General features: G+C 35.9%; 1 protein-coding gene across 2 annotated transcripts in view; it reads right to left on the reverse strand.

Annotated features, from left to right (window-relative positions):
• FCHO2 (FCH and mu domain containing endocytic adaptor 2) overlaps positions 1-26,366 on the reverse strand; it is a 132,659-nt gene that overhangs the window by 12,684 nt on the left and 93,609 nt on the right. The window contains exons 16-23 of one of the 2 annotated variants that reach the window (XM_080679452.1): positions 24,728-24,770; positions 22,282-22,373; positions 17,090-17,193; positions 11,956-12,085; positions 9,595-9,654; positions 7,619-7,730; positions 2,681-2,836; positions 2,199-2,331 (exon numbers count right to left, since the gene is read on the reverse strand). In XM_080679452.1, coding sequence (XP_080535578.1) covers positions 2,199-2,331; positions 2,681-2,836; positions 7,619-7,730; positions 9,595-9,654; positions 11,956-12,085; positions 17,090-17,193; positions 22,282-22,373; positions 24,728-24,770 — 830 coding nt within the window. The remainder of the gene's footprint in view (positions 1-2,198; positions 2,332-2,680; positions 2,837-7,618; positions 7,731-9,594; positions 9,655-11,955; positions 12,086-17,089; positions 17,194-22,281; positions 22,374-24,727; positions 24,771-26,366) is intronic. The other variant, XM_080679453.1, reaches the window with a different exon arrangement.

The following is a 26,366-nucleotide window of genomic DNA, read 5'->3' on the forward strand; positions in this document are numbered from 1 at the left end:
ATTTTATGTTCTTTTTTTCCCCCAATTTGTGTGATTTCTGAATAGATTTCTGGAAGTGGAACTGTTGAGTTAAAGGTTAAATCTGCCCTGGCCAGTGTGGCTCAGTTGGTTGGGTGTCGTCCCATGCACCAAAAGATCACTGCTTTGATTCTGGGTCAGAGCCCCCAGTACGGGGCATGCAGAAGGCAACTGATCTATTTGTTCTCTCTCTCTAAACATCAATATAAACTATTTAAAAAAAACAGAACTGCCTTCTAAGAGATTCCATTAATTTGTACTATTAACAAGTGATCACACTCTTAATAAAGCAATCTTTTTTATCAATCTGATGGGCTAAAACCAGTATCTCATTGTTGTCTAAATACTCACTGCTCTTGGGGGGGGGGGAGGGTCAATCGGGGAAAAAGGAGACATATGTAATACTGTAAACAATAAAAAAAATATATTCACACATATAATACCTTAATAAAAAAATATATTCACTGTTCTGATTTCTACTGGCATGGCGCTTCTGTCCATAAGTTAACTATCTATTGAGTTATTCACCTTTTACTTACTAATTTATAAAGGCTCTTTGGAGTAAGCCTTTTGGTCTATCTTACATATTAAAATACCTTTCCCTCAAATTAAATATTGATTCTGTTCAGGGTTTGTTTTAGCTAAATATTTTATACACAAATTTATTTTTGTGTCAAATATCTGTGTCAAATATCTCACTCACTTCTTGCATGGCTTCTGGGTTTTGTACCATTCTTTGAAAGGTCTTCCATACTTCAAGATTAAATATTAATAGATATTATACATATATACACACATATATACCCATAGATATACATATATTCACCCATAATTTATTTTAGTATCTTTATGGTTTCATTTATTAGTAAACCTTTGACACATAGTTTTCATTTTGGTTTTGAGTTAGGAATTTAGCTTAAATTTTTCCCAAATATCTAGCCTTCTTCCCCAATACCATTTATTGAAAAATTCATCATTTCCACATTGCCTTAAAATGCTACTTTTGTCATATAAACAATTTTCCATTTATTCTTAGATCTATTTTTGGACACTCTAATTTGTTCCATTCATCTGGCCATCTACTGTTCTGCTTGTTGCAAACTATTTTAAATATTGTTGCCTTATAATAATTTTCCCATTCTTCCAGAAATATCTTGAAAATAACTGTCAAGTCTATAAACACAAATACATAAACACCTCAAGTGGGTTTTTGATTAGGAATATACTAAATTTATGTTAATTTAGAAACAGCTAAACTTTTTTACAATAGTTTCCTGAAAATGAATGAAGTATTCATTTCTAACTATATTCAAGTCAGTAGAGGTTGTGTTATGTTTCTTCCTAATTATTTTTTATTGTGAATGTTTTGCTGCATTAGTTTTCCTGATTGTTTTGAAATCTATTAATTTTTAAACTGATCACTTTACTAAATTCTCCTATATTCAAGTTTTTTACTTGATTTTGAGTTTTCCAGGAAAAACGGGTTCCTTATAAGTAATAATAATTTTGGTTTCTGCTTTCCAATACTCATTACCACTTATTCCATTCTCTTGTCTAACTGTACTAACACATCCAGAAAAATCTTATATACTAATAGAAATAATGGTTGTCTTAGCCATTCCTGACTTTGATTAATTGCTTTAGGTGGTTTATTAAGTCTGATGCTGCTGGTCTTTTCAGATTAAGGACACATTCGTGTATTTATATTTACTCAAAATTTTAACCAGAAATAGATGATGAATTTGATCATCAATACCATTTATTGTCTAAAGTTTTACATGTCTCCTTTCTCCCCACTTGTCCCCCTCCCTTAAGCCATTCCCACCCCGGGCAAGCCCCCACTGCTCCAGTGTCTGTGTCCATTGGTTACACTAATATATGCATGCATACAAGTCCTTTGGTTGCTCTCTAACCCCCACACCCCTGCCATTTGTCTCTGGATCTATTCTTGTTCATCAAATTATGTTGATCATTATATCCCACATATGAGTCCATTGTCTTGAAATGCTACTGGTCAAATGGTCAAAATCTCCATAGGCTTAACAGATTTTCTGATTTTGAAACATCCTTGCATTCCTGAAATGAACCTCATTTGGTATGACATATTCATTTAATGATCTACAATATTCTATTTGTTACTATTTTAGACTTAGGATTTTTTTCAATGACAGGACACTCACCTGATACTTTAATACATCTACATTATAATAAGAGGCAGCTGGATTTTGCTCTGATAGTTTCTTGAGGTAGACAGTAACGGCTTGCATGTTCATCCAAAAATCTTTTGTGTTAGAATCACACTGTGATGGATCACTGCATGCATAAGAAATATTTTTGTTATTTATTTGACTTTTATTTATCCTTTGCCTCTGTGTAACAATTTGTTGACCTGGGAAAAACTAGCAGAAAGGAACCAAAAGATGGGATGAAGGAAAGCTAAAGTTAGGGAATAAAGAACAAAACATACCAGAAGTTTGCCTGAAAGATGAGATGATGGACAGGAAAGGATGTAATAATTACTACCACCATCAAAAACAAAAAGACAGCAGAAAGCTGTTCTATCATAAATAATTTTGGTATTCAAATTAAATTTTTCTTGCTTCAAAAAGCAAGAAAATGTTCTTAAAAAGAAATTCCACCTTTAAAGGAAAAGTACACAAACCTGAACACAAGTTGCGCATTTGGAAGAATTTGCTCTAGTCTGCTGATATTTTTCACCCTGAAGCATAGCACAGCTGGAGATGGATTGCTAGTGAAGACTTTAATAATCCCACTTGGAAATGATATTGTCATGTCACCAGTGATCTTCACAATACACCTGAAATTGGAGATTTTGAAAATTTTGAATAGTTTAAGTAAGGCACTTTAATCTCCATTTAAAGCATATCTGGTTTAAAAAGGACTTTATGTATATTTATCATAATTATGGATGAACTATTTTTTCAGTTTAATTTTTTTAAATGATCCTTTGTGAAATGGCATACTCAACACAAATGTAGGCACGCTGATAACTCTTCTGCTTGTTTATCAAAACCACCCCCTGGCTGTCCCGGAAGGTAACACTACCCCCACTGCAGCGATTTATCCTTCTAAACGCCACAGGTAACGGGTCCTCAGGGTGGCAGTCGGTGGTAAATGTCCTCCTTGTTCCTCATTGCCTCTTCCAACTATGTCCTTCTTCATTCCAAAAACCACCAGCTTCCTTTGAAACCCATACCACTGAACGATACTACTCACTAGTCCATCCCTTTCAAGTCATCTTCACTCCCTTTCATTTTCTGAAAATTTTAGCTTCTGGCCTATTGTTAGTAAGTACTGGTACAGAGACAGACCATCATAATTCTTAGTGATTTCAATATCCATGTAGATAATCCTTTCAATATTTTGGTCCCCTAGTTCTTTAGCCCGTCACCTCTAATGATTCTGTCTTCCAGTCCACCTCAGCTATGCTGCAGCACCTACAGAATCTCAACTTTAGAATCCCCACTTATCTAATCACCACTTTCTTTTTTTCCCAACTCATCCTGTCTAAGTATGGCATTTCCAACAATTCTCCAACCTCATTAAAACCTCCAAAATGTTATTCCTACTATCCTTTTCACTAACCTTCACTCATTGCTTCTTATCTGAATTTCCTCCCATCTTGGAATGTCCCGGTCCATCATTACACACACTCATATGCGTAAGTCCTCCCTTGCTTCTCTCTCACTTGATCATGCTTACTTGGCAAAACACAGACTTTGCTAAGTTCAGCTCCTCACCTAAATCTATAGAGCTGAACATGACGAGAGCCAAAACTCCCAACTGGGCCCCCTTACTGTTACCTGACAATTCTACTACAATCCCTACATCTTTTCTTACCTTCACCCTTTCCCTCTAATCTGCAATATTCCCTCCCCCTATTCACAGCCACTTTGCTGATTTTTTTTTCAGTGAAATTTAAAGAACCTTCTTATACTCTCACTACAGAACTTCTAATCTATCTGACTCTGTATCCATACCTTCTGCTTTCTCTCCTGTTTCAACTGATGAGTCTATGCACCCAAGGCCAATCCTATCACCTGTGCCCTGAAGCGCCTCTCTTACATACTGAAGGATTTCACTCTTGCAGTTGTCCCATCTCTTTCCTGAAGGTTCAATTTTCCCCATAAATACTGGATCTTCCCAACAGCGTACAGATGTGCTAAAATGAACAATAGCCTTAAAAAACACTAAATTAATAAAAATCCTCCTCTAATTCTACTCTCTTCTGCTTCTACCCCATTTTCCTGCTTCCACTTAAAGCAAAACATCCTCAGAGTTGTCTGCATTTGCTTTTCCTGTATATAGGTGTCTTTTTGCTCCTAAACAGGCTTTCATCTCTACCACTCTGCTGAAATTGTTCTTGTGAAGGTTACCAATGACCTCCAAATTGTCAATGGTCAATGTTTCTTGACCTGTTAGTGGCATCAGATATAGCTTCACAACCGTCCTTCATGAAAGGGTTTATTCACTTAGTTTCTGGGACACTGCTTGACTGGTTCTCTCCTCACCTCTCTTGTTGCATGCTATCTCTAATTTCTTTGCTGGATCATTCTCATCTTCCTGTTTTCTAAACAGTGGAGGGTACCAGGACTTAGTTCTCATCAGGTATCTTCTCAACTGTCTAAGGCCCCTGGTTTTAAGTATTATATACAAATTAATGACAACTAGACATTTTATCTCTAACATAAATCTATGCCCTGAACTCCAGAATCATGCATTTGACTATCAACTTAATATCTCCGCTAAGTTGTCTTAGTACTTCAAACTTAGCAGTCTACTCATTAAATCTTGACAACTGTTTTTAAAATATATTCAGAATCTTATTTCTGTTCAGCATCTCATCTACTAATAATCATATATAGAAGCCACCATCATCTCACCGGAACTTCTATGGTTAACTCTCTCTCTGCATCTACTCTGGCTCCTTAAAAAACATTAACCTGCCCTGACTGGTTTGGCTCAATGGATAGAGCGTCGGCCTGCGGACTGAGAGGTCCCAGGTTCGATTCCGGTCAAGGGCATGTACCTTGGTTGCAGGCATATCCCCGGTAGGGGATGTGCAGGAGGCAGCTGGTCGATGTTTCTCTCTCATCGATGTTTCTAACTCTCTATCCCTATCCCTTCCTCTCTGTAAAAAATCAATAAAATATATTTTTTTAAAAATTAACCTCATTACTCCTCTGCTTAAAAGATTCCACTGGCTTTCCACCTCATTCAGAATAAATTCCAGTTCAGCCGGTATGGCTCAGTGGTTGAGCAATGACCTATGAACCAGGAGGTCACAGTTCAATTTCCAGTCAGAGCAGATGCCTGGGTTGTGGGCTCAATCCCCATTAGGGGGTGTGTGGGAGGCAGCCGATCAATGATTCTCTCTCATCATTGATGTTTCTATCTCTGTCTCTTCCTCTCTGAAATCAATAAAAAAAAAAATCCTATCTAATAAAAGAGTAATATGCAAATTAACCATCACTCCGCTACACCCACCAGCCACGCCCCAAGCCAATCAGGAACGAATATGCAAATAAACCCAACCAAGATGGCTACGGCCACAGAGAGCAGGAGGGAGGCTTGGGTTTCCCCGGCAATGGAGGAAGCCAAGCTTTCTGCCTGCCCTTGCCGGCCTAGGCCTCCACTCAAGGCTACAAAGTTTCATGATAGAAGATACATAAACCCAAACAGAAATGGTGGCAGCCCTGTAGCTGGAAAGAGCAGGAGGTTAGGGTTGCCCCCGGCGATGGAGCTTCTGCAGCCCTGGCCGGCCCAGGCCTCGCTCAAGGCTACAAAGTTTCAATTACAGAAGATACATAAATCCCAATAGAAATGGCTGCCACCACGGAGCAAGCAGAAGGCTTGACTCCGCTCTAGGCTACAAAGTTTCAATTGTAGAAGATAAATAAACCCCAAATACCAGGGCCTCCGCTTGGGTCGCCAGGGGGCGTGGCCAGCCTGCAAACCACCACAGGCCCCTCGCCCAGGCCGCCCCATGCCCCAAGGGAATCCCCACCCTGATCTGGGACACCCTTCAGGGCAAACCAACTGGCCCCCACCCGTGCACCAGGCCTCTATCCTATCTAATAAAAGAGTAATATGCAGTTTGACCATCACTCCAACACACAAGATGGCTGCCCCCACGTGGTCAAAGATCCTATCCCCATGTGGACACAAGATGGCCGCCACATATGGCCAGCAGGGGAGGGCAGTTGGGGGGACCCAGGCCTGCAGGGGAGAGCAGTTAGGGGGGACAAGACCTGCAGGGGAGGGCATTTAGGGGAAAACAGGCTGGCAGGGGAGCAGTTAGGCATCAATCAGGCTGGCAGGGGAGTGGTTAGGGGGTGATCAGGCTGGCAGGCAGAAGCGGTTAGGGGCAATCAGGAAGGCAGGCAGGCGAGCAGTTGGGAGCCAGCAGTCCTGGATTGTGAGAGGGATGTCCAACTGCCCGTTTAGGCCCAATCCCACCGGACATCCCTCAAGGGGTCCCAGATTGGAGAAGGTGCAGGCTGGGCTGAGAGACACCCCCCCCCCCCGTGCACGAATTTTGTGCACCGGGCCTCTAGTTTTTAAAAATAAGGTAAAATAAATTCTAAACTCATTACCGTCCATCCTGCCCAACCTAAACTAGTCCCTCTATGGATTTATATTTGACTGCTCTCCTCCTTGCTTGCTTCTACTCAATGACATAGCTCTCCTTGCTGTTTCTTAAATATGCCAAGCATGCTTTTACCTCAGCCCCCTACACTCACTGGAATGCTCTTCCTTCCAATACCTGCATGGCTTACTCCTCAATGTCTTTCAAACATCTGTTTAAAAGGGTTTCATTGACCATTCTATCTAAAATAGTAGCCATCTATTGCAATTGTCCAACCCCTTAACCCTGGTTTATTTTTCTTCATAGCATTTATCAATACCCCTAATATAATATTATTCATTCCATAAATATTCAGTCATCAAATACTAGTATTTGAGTGCCTACTATGTGTAAAACTGTCTGTGCTGAGGATACTTTAGTTCTTCTCTCCTAAGCTTGCATTATTGTGAGAGAAAACTAATAAACTGTTTCTCTCATGATAATGCAAACTTATAACAGTCTTATACATAATAGGTGCTCAAATATTTAATGAATGAATGTAGGTTGAATGAATAATGTTCCATGAAAAGTAGAGATGGTCATTCACCCAAATACCATTTTCTCAAAATAAGGTCTCAGATATTAAACATGCATTCTAGGGCTCTCTTGCAAATGTCAGACTTTCACATATATATTAGGCCAAGATTCAGAGTTCTATCCCCATCTAAAACATTATCCTGCTCTACGGATATGTAAAGCAACAGATGTGTCATACTGGTCATAAAGCCTGGGCAAGAATATTAATTGAGGGAAAAATCACTACTGCTGATTATAGCGATTTTTCTATTTGAAAGACAATCCTTAAATGACTATATTTGACAGCAAAAAAACAGGTAAAACAAATAGAAAACCCTAACTTACACAGATTCAAACATAACTTTTAAAATTGACCACCACACTCTTCCACCCCCCCCACACACACTAGTATATTTGTATCTTTTAAAAACTAACTTGCTGGGATCTGCTCCTTTAAAGTAGGCATTAACAGATTCTGTAAGGGCGACTGCCACAGGTAAGGTGTCCTGATTTCCAAGGCTGACAGGGCTGGGACCTCGTGACACACCTAGAATACAGACAATTCATTTGTTAAATCCTGCCGAAAAACATTTACTAAACACCAAGACAGGTATATTCACAAAGTTAGCCTGTCACAAATGACTCCATTACTGGTTTCAAAGATGCCCCAAGTAAAATCTGGGGATTAAAAATATAGCATAAAATAATACAAAGGGCCAAAAAAAATCAGGAAAACATGTCACAATGACTTTTTCTTTTAAATGTCAAGACACAGAAGAGTTGGGTTAAAGAATGTCATAAGGTAAAGTCCTTTATCTGAAGAACTAAGATTACTAAAATATGGCTTCAAAATCATTCAGATACTACATTCTTTTCAGGTTCTACCCATCATATACATCAGGGCATTAAACTGGATTTTTGTATTATTATTTTCTTTTAACCCTTCTTTCTCTAATACTTGTATTATATTCCCACATTACCTTGTCTTGATAAATGTAACTAATAACATTTTTATAACTTTCCTGACATAAAGTTCAGATACCTTTAGGATAAAATCATAATGAAGCAGTGTTTTAAAAGCATAATAAAATGTAAACAACGTTAAATCTATGCTTGTGTTCAAGTTTTTTTTTTAAATGTAAACTAAGTATCTGGTTTACTTCATAATAGAAAAATCGCACCAAGTAGTGCACTGTAGTTATTTTTTCCTTACTAAAGTCCTCTTCCCATTTATCCTTCATTTAATATATAATGTGATGCAATTTATAAAAGTGATGCAATTTGTAAAAGTCAATAGAATAATTACAAAAATTCATTCTTATTTAAAAAATGAGTAACCTAGGTCAACATATAGCTCTGAAATTTGAATGTACGCTTTTATTTTACAAATGTTGCACAATGTTAATAGCCATCAGATATTTTTCATATCAGAGCTGATAACCTAAGTGAAAGACTGAGTTACTTTTTTGTTGTTAAATCCTTACTCGAGGATATTTATCCATTGAGTTTTAGACAGTGGAAAAGATGAGAGACAGAGAGAAACATCACTATGAGAGACACATCGATTAGTTGCATACTGCACAGGCCAAACTGGGGTCGGGGATCGAGCCTGCAAGGTACAGGGTATGTGCCTTTGACCACACTTGAACCCAGGACCCTTCAGTCTGTGGGCCAAGGCTCTATTCACTGAGAGAAACCAGCTAGGATGAGGATCAATTCTGACAAAAATCAGTACTGGCTTTCTCTGCCTCACAACTAAACCTGAGATCCTACAAATAGTAAGAAAGATCTTTTGTTAGCTTTAGAGGCCAGGAAGATTTTGTGATATTCAAGGATTTGAAGAAATTTTGCCTTAGAAAGTTCTTCAGTTAGAAAAATACCTGGCAACAAGAACTGCTGCTTCTATGTCACTAGGAAAAGTAACTCCCCACCCAAATAAGACAACTTAAAATTCCAGATGAAAATTAAAAATCCAATAATATAAAAATTTATTCACAAAATCACACTAGTTATTTTACTAGCCACTAACATGTGCCAGACACTTTGCTGAGGAGGCATGGAAAAATAATGCCTTAAAACTGACATATTCTTTCTGCTTCTTTTATAATTTTTCTGTGGTTCCAATAGCTTTAGAGTTAAGACTTATTGATATTTCTCAATGTTGAGAGAACAGGGAGATGGAAGATAATGCAAAAATATTGTGTTTTTTATCATCCGGGATTTGGTATCAATGGAGCCTGTATAGCAACTGAACATTATTAGTACAAAATTGAGATAATTAAATCTTAAGAGTTATTCTTGATTTCTGAGACACCATACAATGCTGGAAAAGAAAATTTTAGATAACAAAGTATTTTTAGATACACTTTAGGATCATTAGTTAACATATACATTTGCTTTTGATACAATACCTTGTGAAGTCTCACAGTGCTTTTCAATTTCAGAGAGTGTCCCAATCAAATTATCATCTTCTATCATATTTAAATAAAACAAAATATTGCAAGAAAATACTTTCAAGAAACAGTAAGAATCAAAAATTTATATCTAAGCAAAGAATTGAATAAGCATCATAATAAAGGTAATTTTTTAGGTAGACCTTAAAGAACCTTTGTCGTACAAAATCCACACACATCCTGCCTGCATCATCATAGTCACTTACCTACTTGTGGTTCTACTGGCCACACTTAATCAAACTATAAACTATGTACCAACTCAATCAAAATTAAAGTTTTCATCACAAAGAGAAAAACCTTCTGAATAATCTAGGGATAATGAAAAAGAACTAAAACTAATTTTGGTACAGACCACCTGCCGGATTTCTATGTATTTTATGACTAAAATATAGAGTCTGCAGAAACAAATTAACAAAACCACATATACAAAAAAAATAAGAAATTGCTGTTATAGCAAAGACAAACTTGTTAGACATATTGTGTTTACATAAAGTTAAAAGATGCGAAAAATGATATGTTCATAAAGGTATATGAAATAAGATGGTTAACATCATGTTCAGACATTTAGGAATCATTTTTTATCATTTTAGTCTATATTACTTATGCCATTTTTACAATGGCCACAGACACAAAAGCACTTCTCCTAGGTTTTGAAAATCTAATTAGACATATTTAAATCAGCTTACTTAGGGCTGTGATTCTCATAATTAGTATGCATCAGAATTATCTGAAAGGCCTGTTCAAGGACTGCTAGCCCTACTCTCAGCATTTCTGATTTAAAAGGTTTTATTTATATACAGTAGGTCCTTGGGTTACGTCAGAGATCTGTTCCTACAGTATGATGTAATGCGATTTGCCGTAAGTCAGAACCCACCTACATAAGCACCTACGTTACTCACATGGAGCACATACACAGCAGTAATGAAGTGAAACAGTAAAAAGAAATTTAAAAGAAAGATAACAATTCCTGACCTTTACTTGTGGTAAATAAATAATAAAAAACATAAAGCACATATGTACATACATCAAAATTATGGAACTTTTTTTTAAATATAAATAAATGAGAGATGGCGACATAACCACAAAATGACGTACAGCGAGTCCGACGTAACCCGAGAACTGTCTGTATAAAAGCCTAAGTGACCGAATGACCATTTGACTGGTTGCTATGACAGGCACTGACCACCAGGGGTAGACGCTCAGTGCAGGAGCTGCCCCCTGGTGGTCAGTGCGCGGGAGTGCCACTCAGCTGACTGAGGAGTGCTAGACGCCAGGATGAGGGCTGTTGACACAGCTGCAGAGACATGAGCCTCTCCCACCTCTACAGCAGCACTCCCCAGCCTGCTGCTTCATGCACTACTACATCCCCCGAGGGGTCCCGGATTGCGAGAGGGCGCAGGCCAGGCTGAGGGACCGCACTGATGCACAAATCCATGCACTGGGCCTTTAGTTTCTATTAAGTTTCCAAGTGATGCAGACAGATGCTGCAGGTCCAAGGACCACACTTTGAGCACTACTAACTTATGTTCAGTTAGTACAAATCAGTGATGTACATTATCGAGGATAAATTATTACTTAGAAGCAGCAGCAATGGGGACAGTTATAACCTTGATGAGAAGTTGTTACTCCCAAAACACAGCTCCTTTGTTTAAGTGGCTTTGTGCTTTGTTTACTGTACTAACAGTAGGTGAGAAAGGGAATAAGAATTTGCAGGAAAAATTGGATGAAGGTATAACAAATCACTCTTGAGCAACATTTAAATGTACTACTGAATTTGTTCAGTGAGGTTTAGGTTTGTATGGCTATGCCCTAATACCTACTTTTAAATCTTCGTAATTTAAATTCTTATAGAAAAAAAATTATTCATTGCAAACATAAACTCCCCCTCCCCACTTTTTTTTTTTTTTTCATTGAATCGATTGTTTTTAAAATACAAACTTCTGTAAGAATGCAAGTATCAGTTACGGTAGAAAGGGCTACATTATATTTTGCCATCAACAACAGTATTTATATTGGTTCGTTTATAAATTTGATGCATTTTTTTTCAATTACAGTTTATATTCAGTGTTATTTTGTATTCGTTTTAGGTAAATTTGATGCATTAACAGTGTTAACCATGGTTAAAATTCTATTTAGATAATAAACTATGAATAAGAAAAGAAAAATGTAACTAGTTTGATAATGCCAGGTGTGTTTCTAGGAAACCCAAATTTCTAATGTTAAAGTCATCACCTGCCCATTAAACCAACAACAACAAACCCTCAGCCTGATCATACTTTGGATGCCAGCTCTCACATGTAATCCATGATAATCCCTTACCTACTGTGGGAGTATTGGCAGCACTCAATGAAGCAGAAGATGAGATAGAGGAAGAACTTTCTGCCCGGGCTAAAGGAGCAGCAGGAGGTGGGCTGGTATTGGAAGTTACAGGTGGGCTGAATGGCCTGGGCTTAAAAACAAAGAGTTATTTATCAAAATGGTAAGACAATTCCTCCATTATCAGAAAAAGATTATTAGGTATCAGGTATATTTCATCTTAATATACTTAAACCAAATTTATAATGTGAATTTCTTATAACTCAAAATTAGAGATGCATAGATCAAATAATTTTTGAGGCTGTATTAAAAGCTGAAAAGGTTATTTTAAAATAATGCTGTCGCCGAAACCGGTTTGGCTTAGTGGATAGAGCGTTGGCCTGCGGACTGAAGGGTCCTGGGTTCGATTCCGGTCAAGGGCATGTACCTTGGTTGCGGGCACATCCCCAGTGGGAGGTGTGCAGGAGGCAGCTGATCGATGTTTCTCTCTCATCAATGTTTCTAGCTCTCTATCCCTCTCCCTTCCTCTCTGTAAAATATCAATAAAATATATTTAAAAAAAATTAAAATAATGCTGTCAAGAGAAACTTTGTACATAAAGCATTTTCTGTATTTCAAAAAGTATGCTTAAGATACAATCTCAGAAGTCAAATGATTAATTTAAACAGTACGAAGGCTTTCCACACTTACTGCCAAACTGCTTCCCAAAAGATTTACTGACTTTACTGCTTTATAAATACAAGAAAATATTCCCCTGCACCCTTGTCAACAATGAATGGATGGGCCTTAGGAGAAGGAGAAAATAATTTAACTTTAAGCCAATTTGATAGATTAAAAAAAATTGGCATTTCCCCTTTTATGCATTGTATATATTAGCACTGTCTGCTTTAGTTTTGGGAGGACTTAGTATTACCTGAGCTTTCACTAACCCTTTACTTTATTTGCTGCAAATATTTCTCCCTCTTACTCACTCATGCCCTCACCCCCCTGTGTGGGGGGGATAAGGACACATATGTAATACCTTAATCAATAAAGAAATTTTAAAAAAAACAAAAACCACGACCTCCTGGTTCATAGGTCAAAGCTCAACCATTGAACCACACTGGCCGGGCTGTTTTTCAGGTGATGAAAATGTTCTAAAACTGGAAATTTACGTGTCTGAATAAAATTGAAAAAATATACTAAAAACATCGAATTGTACACTTTAAATGAGTGAAATGTATAGTATGTAAAATAAAGTTGTTACTAAAAAATAAAAATTTAAAAAATTTCTCCTTAAATATTGTTTGCCCTTTATTTTTGGTGTTTATAAATCTCCGCGTTTTCCTTTATAATTCGTTTTAATGCTTCCTCATTGAGAAAGTTACCACCATACAGAGGTTTGAGAAAAAATCTTAATTTTACTGTCTTCCCACTTTTCTAGTTTAACATAAAAACAAATATAAAAAACATTGTTCTAATTCATTTATCTTTTACCATGGTAAGTGAATTTTTCCCTCCCAAATTCCTAATTGTTCCAATAATACGTTAGCAATACTTCCTGAGGTGTTTCACCTTTTTAAAATAAGGCATATTTAGCTTACTTAAAAATAACCTTTTCCTGTTTATAAAAGAATTAAGCAAATACAATATTTATTTAGTGCCTACTATGTATCAGGCCATGGATTAGTTACTAGATATGAAGCAGTGAACAAGACACTGTTCCTGTCCTCAGTTATTTGAAGGACTTGAAAAACAAAAGGCAGGGGGGCAGGCTTAGAGAGGACAATGGAGACATATGTAATACTATCAACAATCAGAATTTTTTTAAAAAGTACAAATTAACAGGTACAGAATAGTCATGGGGTTGTAAAGTATAGCACAGGAAATATAGTCAATAATATTATAATTGACTACATGTATGGTGTTAGATGGTACTTGATTTATCGGGATGATCACTTTGTACGTTATATAATGTCCAATCACTGGGTTGTGCACCTGAAACTATACTGTACCTCAACTCTAATAGAAAAAATAAAACATTATTATTAAATAAAAAATAAAAAGGTAAAAGAAAAATAAACAAACCCTGTAAACATTCATACACTAAAATTAGTCAACTCTTCATTTCATGAATATAAATTTACAGATATAACTTTCATAAAAATTAGAAAGTACTGCCCAGTGTTTTACAATTAGTAAACCTCCACTTAACTATTTTTAAACTCTTAGTATTATGTATACAGATTGGGGTACTGCAAGATATGAGGCCAAATAAAATATTAGATTCAACAGTTGATGTGAAACTAACAAGCTTAGGAAAGTCTTGAAAATCAACTACTGTGAGGGACAATTCTCCTGTGGCAACATGGCCTCTATAATGTGGCTGCAATTCTATAATTTAGAATGTGCCTTTTACTATAAGTTTTTAAGAAGAGACAAAAACAGCTCAAGTGGTTTTTGCTTGTTTTAGAGCATCACTGTTTAGCACTTAAATTTGGCAAGTCCAAATTTGAGATGAGTTGCAACTATAAAATACATAATAGGATTTGAAGACTTAGTACACTCACAAAAAGAATGTAACCACTCAATAATTTCATATTGATTACATGTTAAATTGATATTTTTATATGAAATAAAAACATATTTTAATATTTTTACTTATTTATGTGGCTACTGGAACATTTGAAATTATATATGCTTGCACTGTATTTTTATTGGACAGCACTGCTTCTCAAACATTAGCATGCATTAGAATCACTTGGAGAGCTTATGAAAACACAATTACCAGGCCACTCCCCAGAATTTCTGATTTGTGTGGGGTGAAGCCAGAGAAAGTGAATTTCTACCAAGTTCCCAAGAGATGCTAATGCTGCTGCAGGTCTTGGGACCACACTTTGAGAACCACTACTCTAGATCAATGAGGGGCTCTCTTGAAGGGGCGTGGGGAAGGTGTAGTTATAGACTACCTTCTGACAAAAGTGCACATACAAGCATGCAAGATAATAGGCACTCTAATGTACAACTGGAGAGAATTCAAATCAGCATAACCTTTCAAATGGGCAATACAGCAACAAATCAAAAGTCTTAAAAATGTGCATTCTATTTACTTCATGGATTTCACTTTTTAAATCTTTAATGAAATAATGTCTGCAAAGAAGTAAACATAAGGCTATTCTTTAAGACACTGTTTATCATGGAAACTTGGAAATGAACTAAATGTCAAATTTCTAAAATTGTTTTGGAAATGTACTGCTGGCAGTAGTGTATAAGACAGAGCATTTATGGTATGTAGCCAGTTCAAATGGTGCTCCCTGGGTCCCTTAGAGAGTGATTTCTAGAAAGCTCTCAAGGCCGGGCAGAGAGTAAAGGGCGATGTGAAGGATTCAACTACTATAAAAGTCTCACTTTTACTTATTTAATTGACTTAACAACATTAAGGTTATTTAACAAAGAATTCTACCACTTTAATTCTATATAATTCATGATACATAATTCCCAAAATATTTTCAAGTTAAGAACAAAAAATATACACATACTACTCATAACTTTTTGAGCAATTATTTGCACCTGACAATGTTCTCAATGTTTTACATATAGTATCACAACAACCTATTATCATTATACCCATTTTACCAATAACGAAACTGAGATTCCAAATAAATAACCTACCTAATGTTGCTCAGGTAATTAATGGCTGATAAAGATGTGCTTTTAACAACTATATTTTACTACCTCTGAATAAATAAGTACCTATACATTCAAAAAATTATGAAAGCATATATACGTATATATAAATGTTAATAGCAGTTACTCTTTTGAGTGGTAAATATAGAAGGAATTTTTTGTTCTTTGTGTTTTCTCTATTTTCCAAATTTTACAACATTATCAGGCATTGCTTTTGTAATCAGAAAAACATCCATGTTATTGAGATGTAACAATTTTTGTATTAATTAATAACCATCTCCTTAGCAGCTGGTATTTAGTCCTTCATTTCACTTCCACTAAGTCTGTTCATTGGGAATAAGGTTGTAAAAGAAAGATGTCACCACTTCAACACTTGGTGCGCAAGCCTTTTCATTTAGTCATGGAATATTTTGTAATAGGCCAGGCATTATGCAAAGTATTAAGGATATGAAACTGATTATGGCATAGTCCAGTAATGGGGGCACACACAAAGAAAGTATGGCTCATGAGGGGGAGGGAGAGAAATACAATGTGATTTGTGCACTAAGAGAAACATAAGCAAAATATGAGTATAAGAAAGAGAATGATTAAATCCACCAGGGGAGAAGTAATGATCAAAGAAGGCTTTATCTACGTGGTGATATTTAACAGGATCTAAAAGAAAACTGAGGTGCATTTCAGATATAGGTGGCATAATAAGACATGGATGTATAAAAGAGCATGATGTATTTGGGGAACAGTGGAAAGTTTCAAGTGGCTGGAACCTAGGCTGCAAAGAAGAGAAAGTTGGACAGTTCGTCTGGTAATGCAGGCAGTTCATCAAAAGCCTTGTACATGCAGCTAAAATATTCAATCACATGAAACACTGGATATGTGTATCAGGAGAAAAAGATTAAGCTTAACGTTCAGAAATTTAATTCTGGCAATTAGATCAGAGGCAAAAAGACTGATTTGGGAGAGCCTCACTCTGACTAAACCCCATAAAATTTCTTTCACTATCTGACAACCAATGCTTTTTTTTCCTTTTCTTCTTTTACAGCAGTATGTATTTAATATGAAGAAGTCAACTGAGTGATGTGAATTAGTATCCTTTTATACAAAATAAAGAAAGCTGAACTAGATGCCCTCCAGGACTTTCTTGGCAATATACTTCTAAGGTCTAAGAACCAAGGAGAATTCTATAAAAACAGCTTCTCGGCTGTGAAACAATGGGTACTGAATAGTATTTTTATAATGTGCCAACTTTCTCAGAAAGTTTTTTTGTCTTAATGTCTTGATCCACAAGTATGATAATGAGGTAAGATGGAGGAATGAAGGAACTATTGTTTGGGAAAACCCTTCTATACTTTGAAAACTCCAGTAGAAAATTCCAAGCATTTAACTGTAAAGGGGACATAAAGAAAGATATCATTTGCATCTTAAATCAAAACAGTTATAGTTTTTTAAAAAAGAGAAACACCTGAGTACATACTATTTCATTAATCCCACTGAGTTTGCCTGAAGTAAGCTTTGGTCTGGAAGCAGGCCTTGGAGGTGGGACAATGGTGCCTACAGAAAGAGGAGTTGTGGGCCTGGCTGGTGGGGGGAAAAGAAAATTTGAAGAAAGTTATTAGTATGTAGCAATCCTGACATAAAGACATTCTATTATAGAGAACTGTTAGGATTCAAAGTTCATTTTTCAGGAGTTTAAAAAAAAAAAAAGATATTTGGTGAAATACTGAGAGCCTATCAATGAAATACACTCTTTTTGAAGCTACCAATATTATTCCTGGAAAAAAATCATTAAATTTTCAAGAAAACTGACACACATAAGTTATATTCCTGTTTCAATTATTTATACATATAATAGCTGATGTAAATAAACAATTTAAGGCCTAAGGTCTTTAGTTTATTGCCCATACACCTACTTTACAGATAGTAATGAAAGACCAAGCCTTTAAAACACCTTCAAAATAGGAACATGAACTCTAAATCAAACACTTACCTTTAAAACTGTAATTTGACTTTTAAATTGAACCACATTTTAATATTTTTAATATAAAAGTATTAAAATTATCTTTATTTTTAAAATCTCCCTAGCCAGTTTGGCTCAATGGACTGAAGGGTCCTGAGTTCAATTCCTGTCAAGGGCACATGCCCGGGTTGCAGGTTCGATCTCCAGTAGGGGGTGTGCAGGAGGCAGCTGATCAATGATTTTCTCCCATCACTGATGTTTCTATCTTTCTCTCCCTCTCCCTTCCTCTCTAAAATCAATAAAAATATATTTAAAAATAATAAAATAAAAACTTCCCTAAAAAGTTCTAATTCATTTTTGTTAAGTATTGAAAATAATCTAACTTTCCCTAAATCCTATGTAAATGTAATGTTCACTGTTTTTCAACACCAGTTGCAAATTTTGCAATTTTATAAATCAAATACTAACCTCATTATTCCTAATTAAAAATAACTCATCATAGTAGAAATTAATGAATGGAATTCAAGTATACATCCATCAAAAGTAACATAATTCAGAAACTGAAGAATATAATATGGATGGGAAGAAATATATTTTAGTAGGTTTTATAAGTTTACAGATGTGTAAAGTTAAAAATATGTGAAATGGTCTAAGGATATGCATGGGGAAACAACAGGTAAAGCTGAGGGCCCTTGGTCAGCAATGGAGGAATGGAGGCATGAGAAGGAAGAACATAGAGGTGGCAGGAAGCAACCTAAAGAAAAAAGGTAGGTGACACAGGACAAAGTAAATGCGATGGGGCTATCTAATCCTATCATGTGAAGCGATAACATATACAGGCATCTTTTAGGTTGCTTGAAGAGAAACAGTAGAAGGCTGGTAAGAAATCAAGTTTAGTTTCTAAGGCTGCTGCCTGTTTCCAGTCAGCAGCATTTCTTTCATGCTGCACTCCTACTTTAAGCTATACACTGGGAGAAATGTGCACTAACCTGAGACCATATCTTTTCCCTGTGCTATGACACATTTGCTTTAAAGACATGTTCATTATTAATGAAACCAGCACTGGCCAATACTCAAGTTATTTCAAACTTGTGAGAGAGCCTAAAATAAGAGACATTTACATCTGAAACTTCATTATTGACTAATCATTTGCTTCTCCAAATGATTAGTCAATGATTTGCTTCTCCAAATGGCATTCAGACGGACTCAAAACTAAGCCTAGTAAAAGTGTTAAGTTCAGCTTCTTCAAATAATCAGAAATTGCTGTTTGAGGAAAGCCAATAAAACTAACACAACTGTTTATAAATGAATCTATTAATTATAAATTAATAATAAATTTATACATTATATATGAATCTACCTGCATATGCCAATTATGTACTGCTTCCAAAAGCCTTTGAAGGAGAGTACTGCAATTGTTTACAAGCTTACATGTCTTAATTGTGGATTTTTGGTAGTAGTGGTGATGTTGATGGTGAAGCTCACTTCCAAGAAATACCCATTAGATACAGTATATGAAGAAGTAAGAAGTGGCCTGTAAAGAATAGAAGGGTAGAAACAGCAGATAGGAGCTAATTTACCCTCTGATAATGCCTAAAGAGAATAGACAAGGCATGTTTCCCATACCATTTTTTTTTTAATATATTTTATTGATATTTTTACAGAGAGGAAGGGAGAGGGATAGAGAGCTAGAAACATCGATGAGAGAGAAACATCGATCAGCTGCCTCCTGCACACCTCCCACTGGGGATGTGCCCGCAACCAAGGTACATGCCCTTGACCGGAATCGAACCCGGGACCCTAAAGTCCGCAGGCCGACGCTCCATCCACTGAGCCAAACCGGTTTCGGCTCCCATACCATTCTTTACCTGAATAAAGAAAGATACTAGACTCGAGAAGCAATGATGAAGATGCAAAAGAAAAATCAGCAACACTGTCAGCCTCTTCTGTCAGTAATTTTTGAGGACATGTGACATTATGGCAAAGGCCACTTTGATCCGCAGAGATGCGGGTATTGGAAGATCTCTCATCCAAAGCATCAGGAAACCCAAAAGGATGTTCAGCTTTCCAATGCAATCTCTGGAATGCTGTCTGAGCTACACTGGAGAGATGAACTTGTAACAACTTCATCAATAAAGGAAATCCACTGACTTTGTGACCATGAAGCAAAAGGAAACCTATATGTGCTCTCTGGTGGTGCTATCAATTACTGTGAAACAATAATGATCTCTATCAATATCAATATCACTAATATTCTTTGAAGGGCAAAAAATTTATGACACTATTTTTCAGACTATATAGGAAGGTTAAAAATACATACCAAAGTTAATTTTAAAACTAATCGAAGGTTAATAAATGCTTTATCATATCCTAGCTACTAAATACCAAATGATACTTTTTTTTTTTACCTGAAATTGAAAGTTATATGGGCAAAACATTCTTTAGACAGGTAGCAAGAGGAAAAGAGCTTTTTGAAAATGAAGAGACTGTGCTAAAGAAAATAATGAGAAACAAAGAGCAGATTACATACATAACTAAAGCCTCTGGGATATCAATGTGAAGATTTTTATTAAAGATTTGAAAAAATAATTTATGAAAGAATATTTATAAAATTAAAAAACACTGCTTAGGACCCTCTTCATTCTAAATACAAAACACCATTTTGACATTATCACTAACCAAAAGGAAGTCCTAACGACAGCTTCTGTTTTTCCTGTATGATTTTAGTTTCCTTATACAACCTATTAGTAAGGTTATTTTTAGAAAACTAATTAGTAACAAATGCCCATTCAGAAAGGATATAATGACACTTCAGAGTATGTTCAACTATCTATTGACTATCTCTTGCTGTTTTACAAAAATTAGGTACAGATCACTTTCCCTTCAAATTCCAAATCGTTTCAGGTTCAGGTTGCCTAAAACACAAATTTTAAAAATTTGTTTTAAAATATTAGTCTCTAGCCTGGCCTGTCTGGCTCAGTAGTTAAGCCAACATCGACCCAAGAACCAAGAGTTCCAGTCAGGGCACATGCCCGGTTGCGGTTGTGGGCTTGATCCCCAGTAGGGGGCATGCAGGAGTCAGCTGATCAATGATTCTCATCACTTATGTTTCTATCTTTCCCTCTCTGAAATCAACAAAAATGTTTTTTAAATAAATAAATATTCGTTTCTAAACAGTCTAATTTTAAATACTAGTGTTTGTTTTATTGTTAATAGTAAAATGTTTTAATATTAATAGTAAAATGTTTCAACAAGGCTTATTGTTTTGTTAATAATGCCAGAGTGCAAAAGATTTTAGAATTTGTAAGCCAACATCTAGAGAAGTTGCCTAGTTATATAATCTTAGAGAAGTTCCTGATATCATAAAATGGGGACAATAAAACAACTTCATGCAGCAGTTAATGAAGTGAAAGTAAATAACACATATGTAACTCCTAGCAGAGTGATATAGCAGAATCTCAATTGATTCAAGTTCTTTCCCACCGTTCCAGCACTCCCTTACCCCCCAATACTACATGTATGGCATTTCTAAAATCCCAGAGAAGGTTGAAGAGCAACTTAGAGAAATTTTATTTCCTTGCTTTGAACAAGAAGTGATTTTATTAAACACTAGAAGCCCGGTGCATGAATCCGTGCACCAGTGGGGTCCCTCAGCCTGGCCTGTGGGATTGGCCCAAAACCGGCTCTCCAAAATCCCGAGGGGTCCCGGATTGCGAGATGGCACAGGCCAGGCTGAGGGACCCCACCAGTGCACAATCGGGGCCAGGGAGGGATGCAGGAGGTTGGCCAGCTAGGGAGGAATCGCAGGAGGGCTCCAGGGCGTGTCCAGCTGTCTCACTCTGTCCCGATTGGCCAGACCCCAGCAGCAAGCTAAGCTACCAGTGGGAACATCTGCCCCCCTGGTGGTCAGTGCACGTCATAGCGACTGGTCAACTGTCTGCCCCCTGGTGGTCAGTACACATCATAGCAAGCGGTTGAGCAGCCTTATCATAGCATTAGCATATTGTGCTTTGACTGGTTGAATGGATGACTGGACACTTAGCATATTAAGCTTTTATTACATAGGATGCGTTTTTTTGATGCCTGCTTTGAGTGTTGGCAAATGGGATTTTATATTTTGAAGGAAAGAGAAACTTAACATATTATTGCCAAAACAATTAAAAAGCATTCATCAAGTCCTTTCAGACTTGGGAATTGCTTGGGAAGTGCTAAAACCTTTCTGGAAAGCAGTTTGGCAATAAGTAGCAATGAGCATACCTTGTAACTCATAATTCTTATATTGAAAAATTATTATAAGGATATTATGAGACATGTGCACAAAACTTGTTATATTGATAAATGTTCATAATATTAGAAAATTAGATGCAATGTAAATGTCTATCAAGAAAGCACTGGTCTACATTAATGCATATCTATACAGTTGAATTTTATCTATAAACAATAAGATTATTTGATGCCTACAAATAAACAACAGGTTTTTTTCCCCACTAACATGTTAAATTTTTATGGTTTAAACCATAGGCCCTTTAAGCCAAGTTAAAAAAAAAAAAAAAAAAAACAGTATAAAATCACTTTTATCTGGCAATATGATCTGAGGATAAGTTAAAACATTTTTGATCATTAAGTATAACGATAAGTAATGAATAAATCAATTAGAAAAATTACTGAATTCCTCAGTTTAAAATATATATGTATGTATATATATTTACCTGATGTTGATGAAGTTAGTGAAGCTGAAGATGAATCAAGAGAAAGTCCACCAAACAGGGGATCCCAAGCAAGTAAATCACTGGTTCCTTTCCTACCATAATATTTTAAAAATATTTTAATAAAGGAATATTTTATTAATATAAAATTTAGTCAATATCATTTTGCAGAATTATAATAGTTCAATATATATGATTAAAAAGTTGAATGTTCTGCCACTGGAATATGTGAAGAAACTTTAAAAATGTAATAAACCAATTTGTTAACCACTATATGCAGGATCTACAGTAACATTGTGTGAAGACGATAGGAAGAGATATAAGATTAATCCCCACCAATCGCACCTTGTTATACTCTTAACAATCTTAGGGGCTGTCCGAATGGAAATAATGATTTCAGCTTTACAAATGAAAAAAGCAGCATTAAGTCTCTAAATAAGTTGCTTAAGGACACACAGCTACTTAATTCTATAACAATGTCAGGTCTTAAGTGATATGAAATCAGAAATTTTATAAGATCATACTTATTTTCAAAGAAAAAGAGGAAAGGGTATTTTTAAAAATTATTTCTCATGTACATAAGTAAGCCCAACACTTGATATAAACTTCCAAGATCTTATCACTGCAGTAGATCATGCAAGGGCAGGGTTTCTCCCTGGACAAGCCACTGCCTGGGACACTAAAGCAGCCTGGTGAAATATCTGGGGCAGGCCTGCCTTTTTGAGACATAACCAAAACAATGGACAAAATCATCAAGGGAATCAACATTCTAGTTTCAAAAAACTATGTGCTGCATAACCAAAGTTTTCTTCCACTGACCTCTTGGAATCAATGCACTGTACTGGTTACTCTCTGGATTCAACACCTGGCTCTTTAATACAAACTTTTATATAAATATTAGAAGCCTGGTGCACGAAATTCGTGCACTCGGGGTGGGGGAGAGGGGAGCAGGAATCCCTCAGCCCAGCCTGCACCCTCTCACAGTCTGGGAGCCCTAGGGGGATATCCAACTGATGGCTTAGACCCATTCCCCACTGCGCTCGCCAGCTGTGAGCCCGGCTTCTGGCTGAGTGGTGCTCCCCCTGTGGGAGCGCACTGACCACAAGGGGGAAGCTGCTACATTGAGCATCTGCCCCCGGAGGTCAGTGCGCATCATAGTGACCGGTTGTTCCGCCATTCAGTTGATTTGCATATTAGCCTTTTATTATATAGGATAGCCTCTAGTCTTGAAGCAGCCCACCTTAGCCACTACCTCCTTTTTAATTTTTTTCCAGCTTTATTGAGGTATGCTTGACATTAAAATTGTATGTAAAGTGTAAAAAAAGAATAATCTCCATAAAACAACATTTTAATGTATCAAACTGCCATTATTTTCTTAAATATTTTTTAAAAATCTTAGAAAACAGGCCCACTATATAATAAAAACATTACAGTGATCTATAGCCACATATCTTGTTCTCAACATGCACCTACATGGACATACTACATCTTGCATGATGAAGCCTAGAATTACAATTGCATATGATTCCTAAAAATAGGTATTAAAACACTTATAAAACTAGTGCTTAGCTTGAAAAGTATAAAATAATTTTAAACTATCCATTTATTATTTAACTTTTACTCATGCAAAAAAACATTAAAAGAAAGTATTCTTATTTATAGATACAGAAGTGAAAAAAGACCCATGCCACATTGGGTTAAATTATTTTTTCTTTTTAACAGCTGGCAACATTCCTTCTAGCCTCTCTTTTTCAACTTGAGACACTTCCTTACTTTGAAGCTCATGCAGTATACAGTCTGTTTTACAAGGTCACAGCCAAAATTGAAGGGAAAAAGTAAGAAATTTTTCATGAGCATAACTAGTTGAAATACAGATATGTATGAACTTGGAATACTATCAATTATTTAGAAGCAATAAGGCCATCAAGGCCAAATACAGTTGAATGGATTTTTTACATTATTATAAAAAATTACTGTCAAGTGAGAAATAATTAAAACAATGAAAAACTCCACATGCATCTGACAGCTTAAGAAACAGGGGAATTCACAATACTCTACTGGAATTGAAACTGCAGAAATAATAAAAGTCTAGAAAACAGGACAAAGGTAGTGGGAAGGAAAGAATAAAAAGGTGGAGGAAATAGGACTTTTAGGGCAGTCATACTATTCTGAATACTACAATGGTAGACATATTATTATCCATTTGTCAAAACTCACAGGATGTATAACACCAAGAGTAAACTTTAGTGTAAACCATGGACTTTGGATAATAATAATGTGTCAATGTAGGTTCATTAATTATAACAAATATAATTTGATGGGGGAAGCTGAGCGTATGTGGGGGCAGAGTATATGCAAAAACTCTGTACCTTTAATTCAATTTTGCTGTGAACCTAAAATTGCTCTAAGAAAATAAAGATTTTTTTAAAAATTTAAACATGGGACTTACTCATTGGATGAAGCAGATGGTTTCGATTTTGTTAACTCTTCACCTAATTAAAAATTATCTCATTATTATAAACAATTTAAAAATTCTTGAATTAGTAACAAATATAAACAATTATAGAAAGAAAAAATAAACTTTTAACAAGTTTTCTATTGTAAAGAATATTAAAATAATAAGATTTAGAGCTTCTGCTAAATATTTTTTTCTAATATCTCATGAAAAATGACAAGTCAAATCAACTTCTTGTAATTATTAAAATAAAATGGCTTTTGAAAAGAAAAATATGGCCTGCATCTTTATAAATTAGAACAAGTATTTAAATACTTATGTAAATATCACTCAAGAATTTTAATTGATGGATCATGAAAGCATTTTTCAAATTCTAAGAATATCATTAGTGATTATTTTATTGGCCAAAAGTAGTTCCCAACTTTTGAAAAACATTCTATTTTTATAAACTAAAATTTGTATAACAACCTAGAGCAAAAATCTCTGTAAGACAGTCTATTTTGCTACCTTTGTAACATGAATCATTTCATAAGGAACTAATACATAGAGGAAAGGCATCAGTAATGCAAAAGTCGTGTTGGTTCCTAAGAAACCTTCAGTGCACCTTCAATGTTTTGCACCCTTAAACAATAGCAGATTACAAAATACAGCAACATGGGTAACGGCAACCAACTATGAGGAACACCTTACTGTACATGATGGCCATTCACGCAACCTTCTCCCATTTGGCTCAGTTTAGAGTTTGTTTGCCTCAAAGTGCTTATTGTGCTGTTATTCTCCATCTTTTTGCAAACTGACTTCATCTTTGTAAGTTGATAGTCCCCTTTTATCCTCATTTTCTTCAAATCCCCTATCATCAAGCTACTACTCACCATTTCTTTTTCTAAAATAAAATCCTACTTTCTGTTTAGTATTTATTATAAATTTAGTGGGTATTTTTAATTGAGCTAGAATTTTTATTAGGATTGATGCTGAAGTACTTACTAAGCATTGTGTTTACAAAATTGCATAGCTTTTGATTGTGCTGCCTAAACTCTTCCCTACACCCTTATTTTTATGCATGATTCTGCACAAGGTATTAACACCCCCAAAATGTTTTTAATATAATTAAAGTGCTATCCTAAAAACCATGTAATTGAAATTGCAATTGTGATCTGACTTAAAAACAGGTAAAACTACAGATTACTCATCTTATAAAGGCTTTCCAGCTCATGAGGCAGAGTTATACCAATTAAACAGTTTAACATTTTTATTTTTTTATTATTTTTTTAATTTAATAAATCTTTATTGTTCAGATTATTACAATTGTTCCTTTTTTCCCCCCCATAGCTCCCCTCCACCCGGTTCCCACCCCACCCTCTGCCCTTACCCCCCCACCCACTGTCCTCATCCATAGGTGTACGATTTTTGTCCAGTCTCTTCCTGCACACCCCCATACCCCTTTCCCCCCGAGAATTGTCAGTCCACTCCCTTTCTATGCCACTGATTCTATTATATTCACCAGTTTATTTTGTTCATCCATCAGGTTTTTTTATTCACTTGATTTTTAGATTCACTTGTTGATAGATATGTATTAGTTGTTCATAATTTTTATCTTTATCTTTTTCTTCTTCTTCCTCTTCTTAAAGAATAC

This window comes from Plecotus auritus (assembly GCF_963455305.1).
Source record: "Plecotus auritus genome assembly, chromosome: 7".
Taxonomy (NCBI): domain Eukaryota; kingdom Metazoa; phylum Chordata; class Mammalia; order Chiroptera; family Vespertilionidae; genus Plecotus; species Plecotus auritus.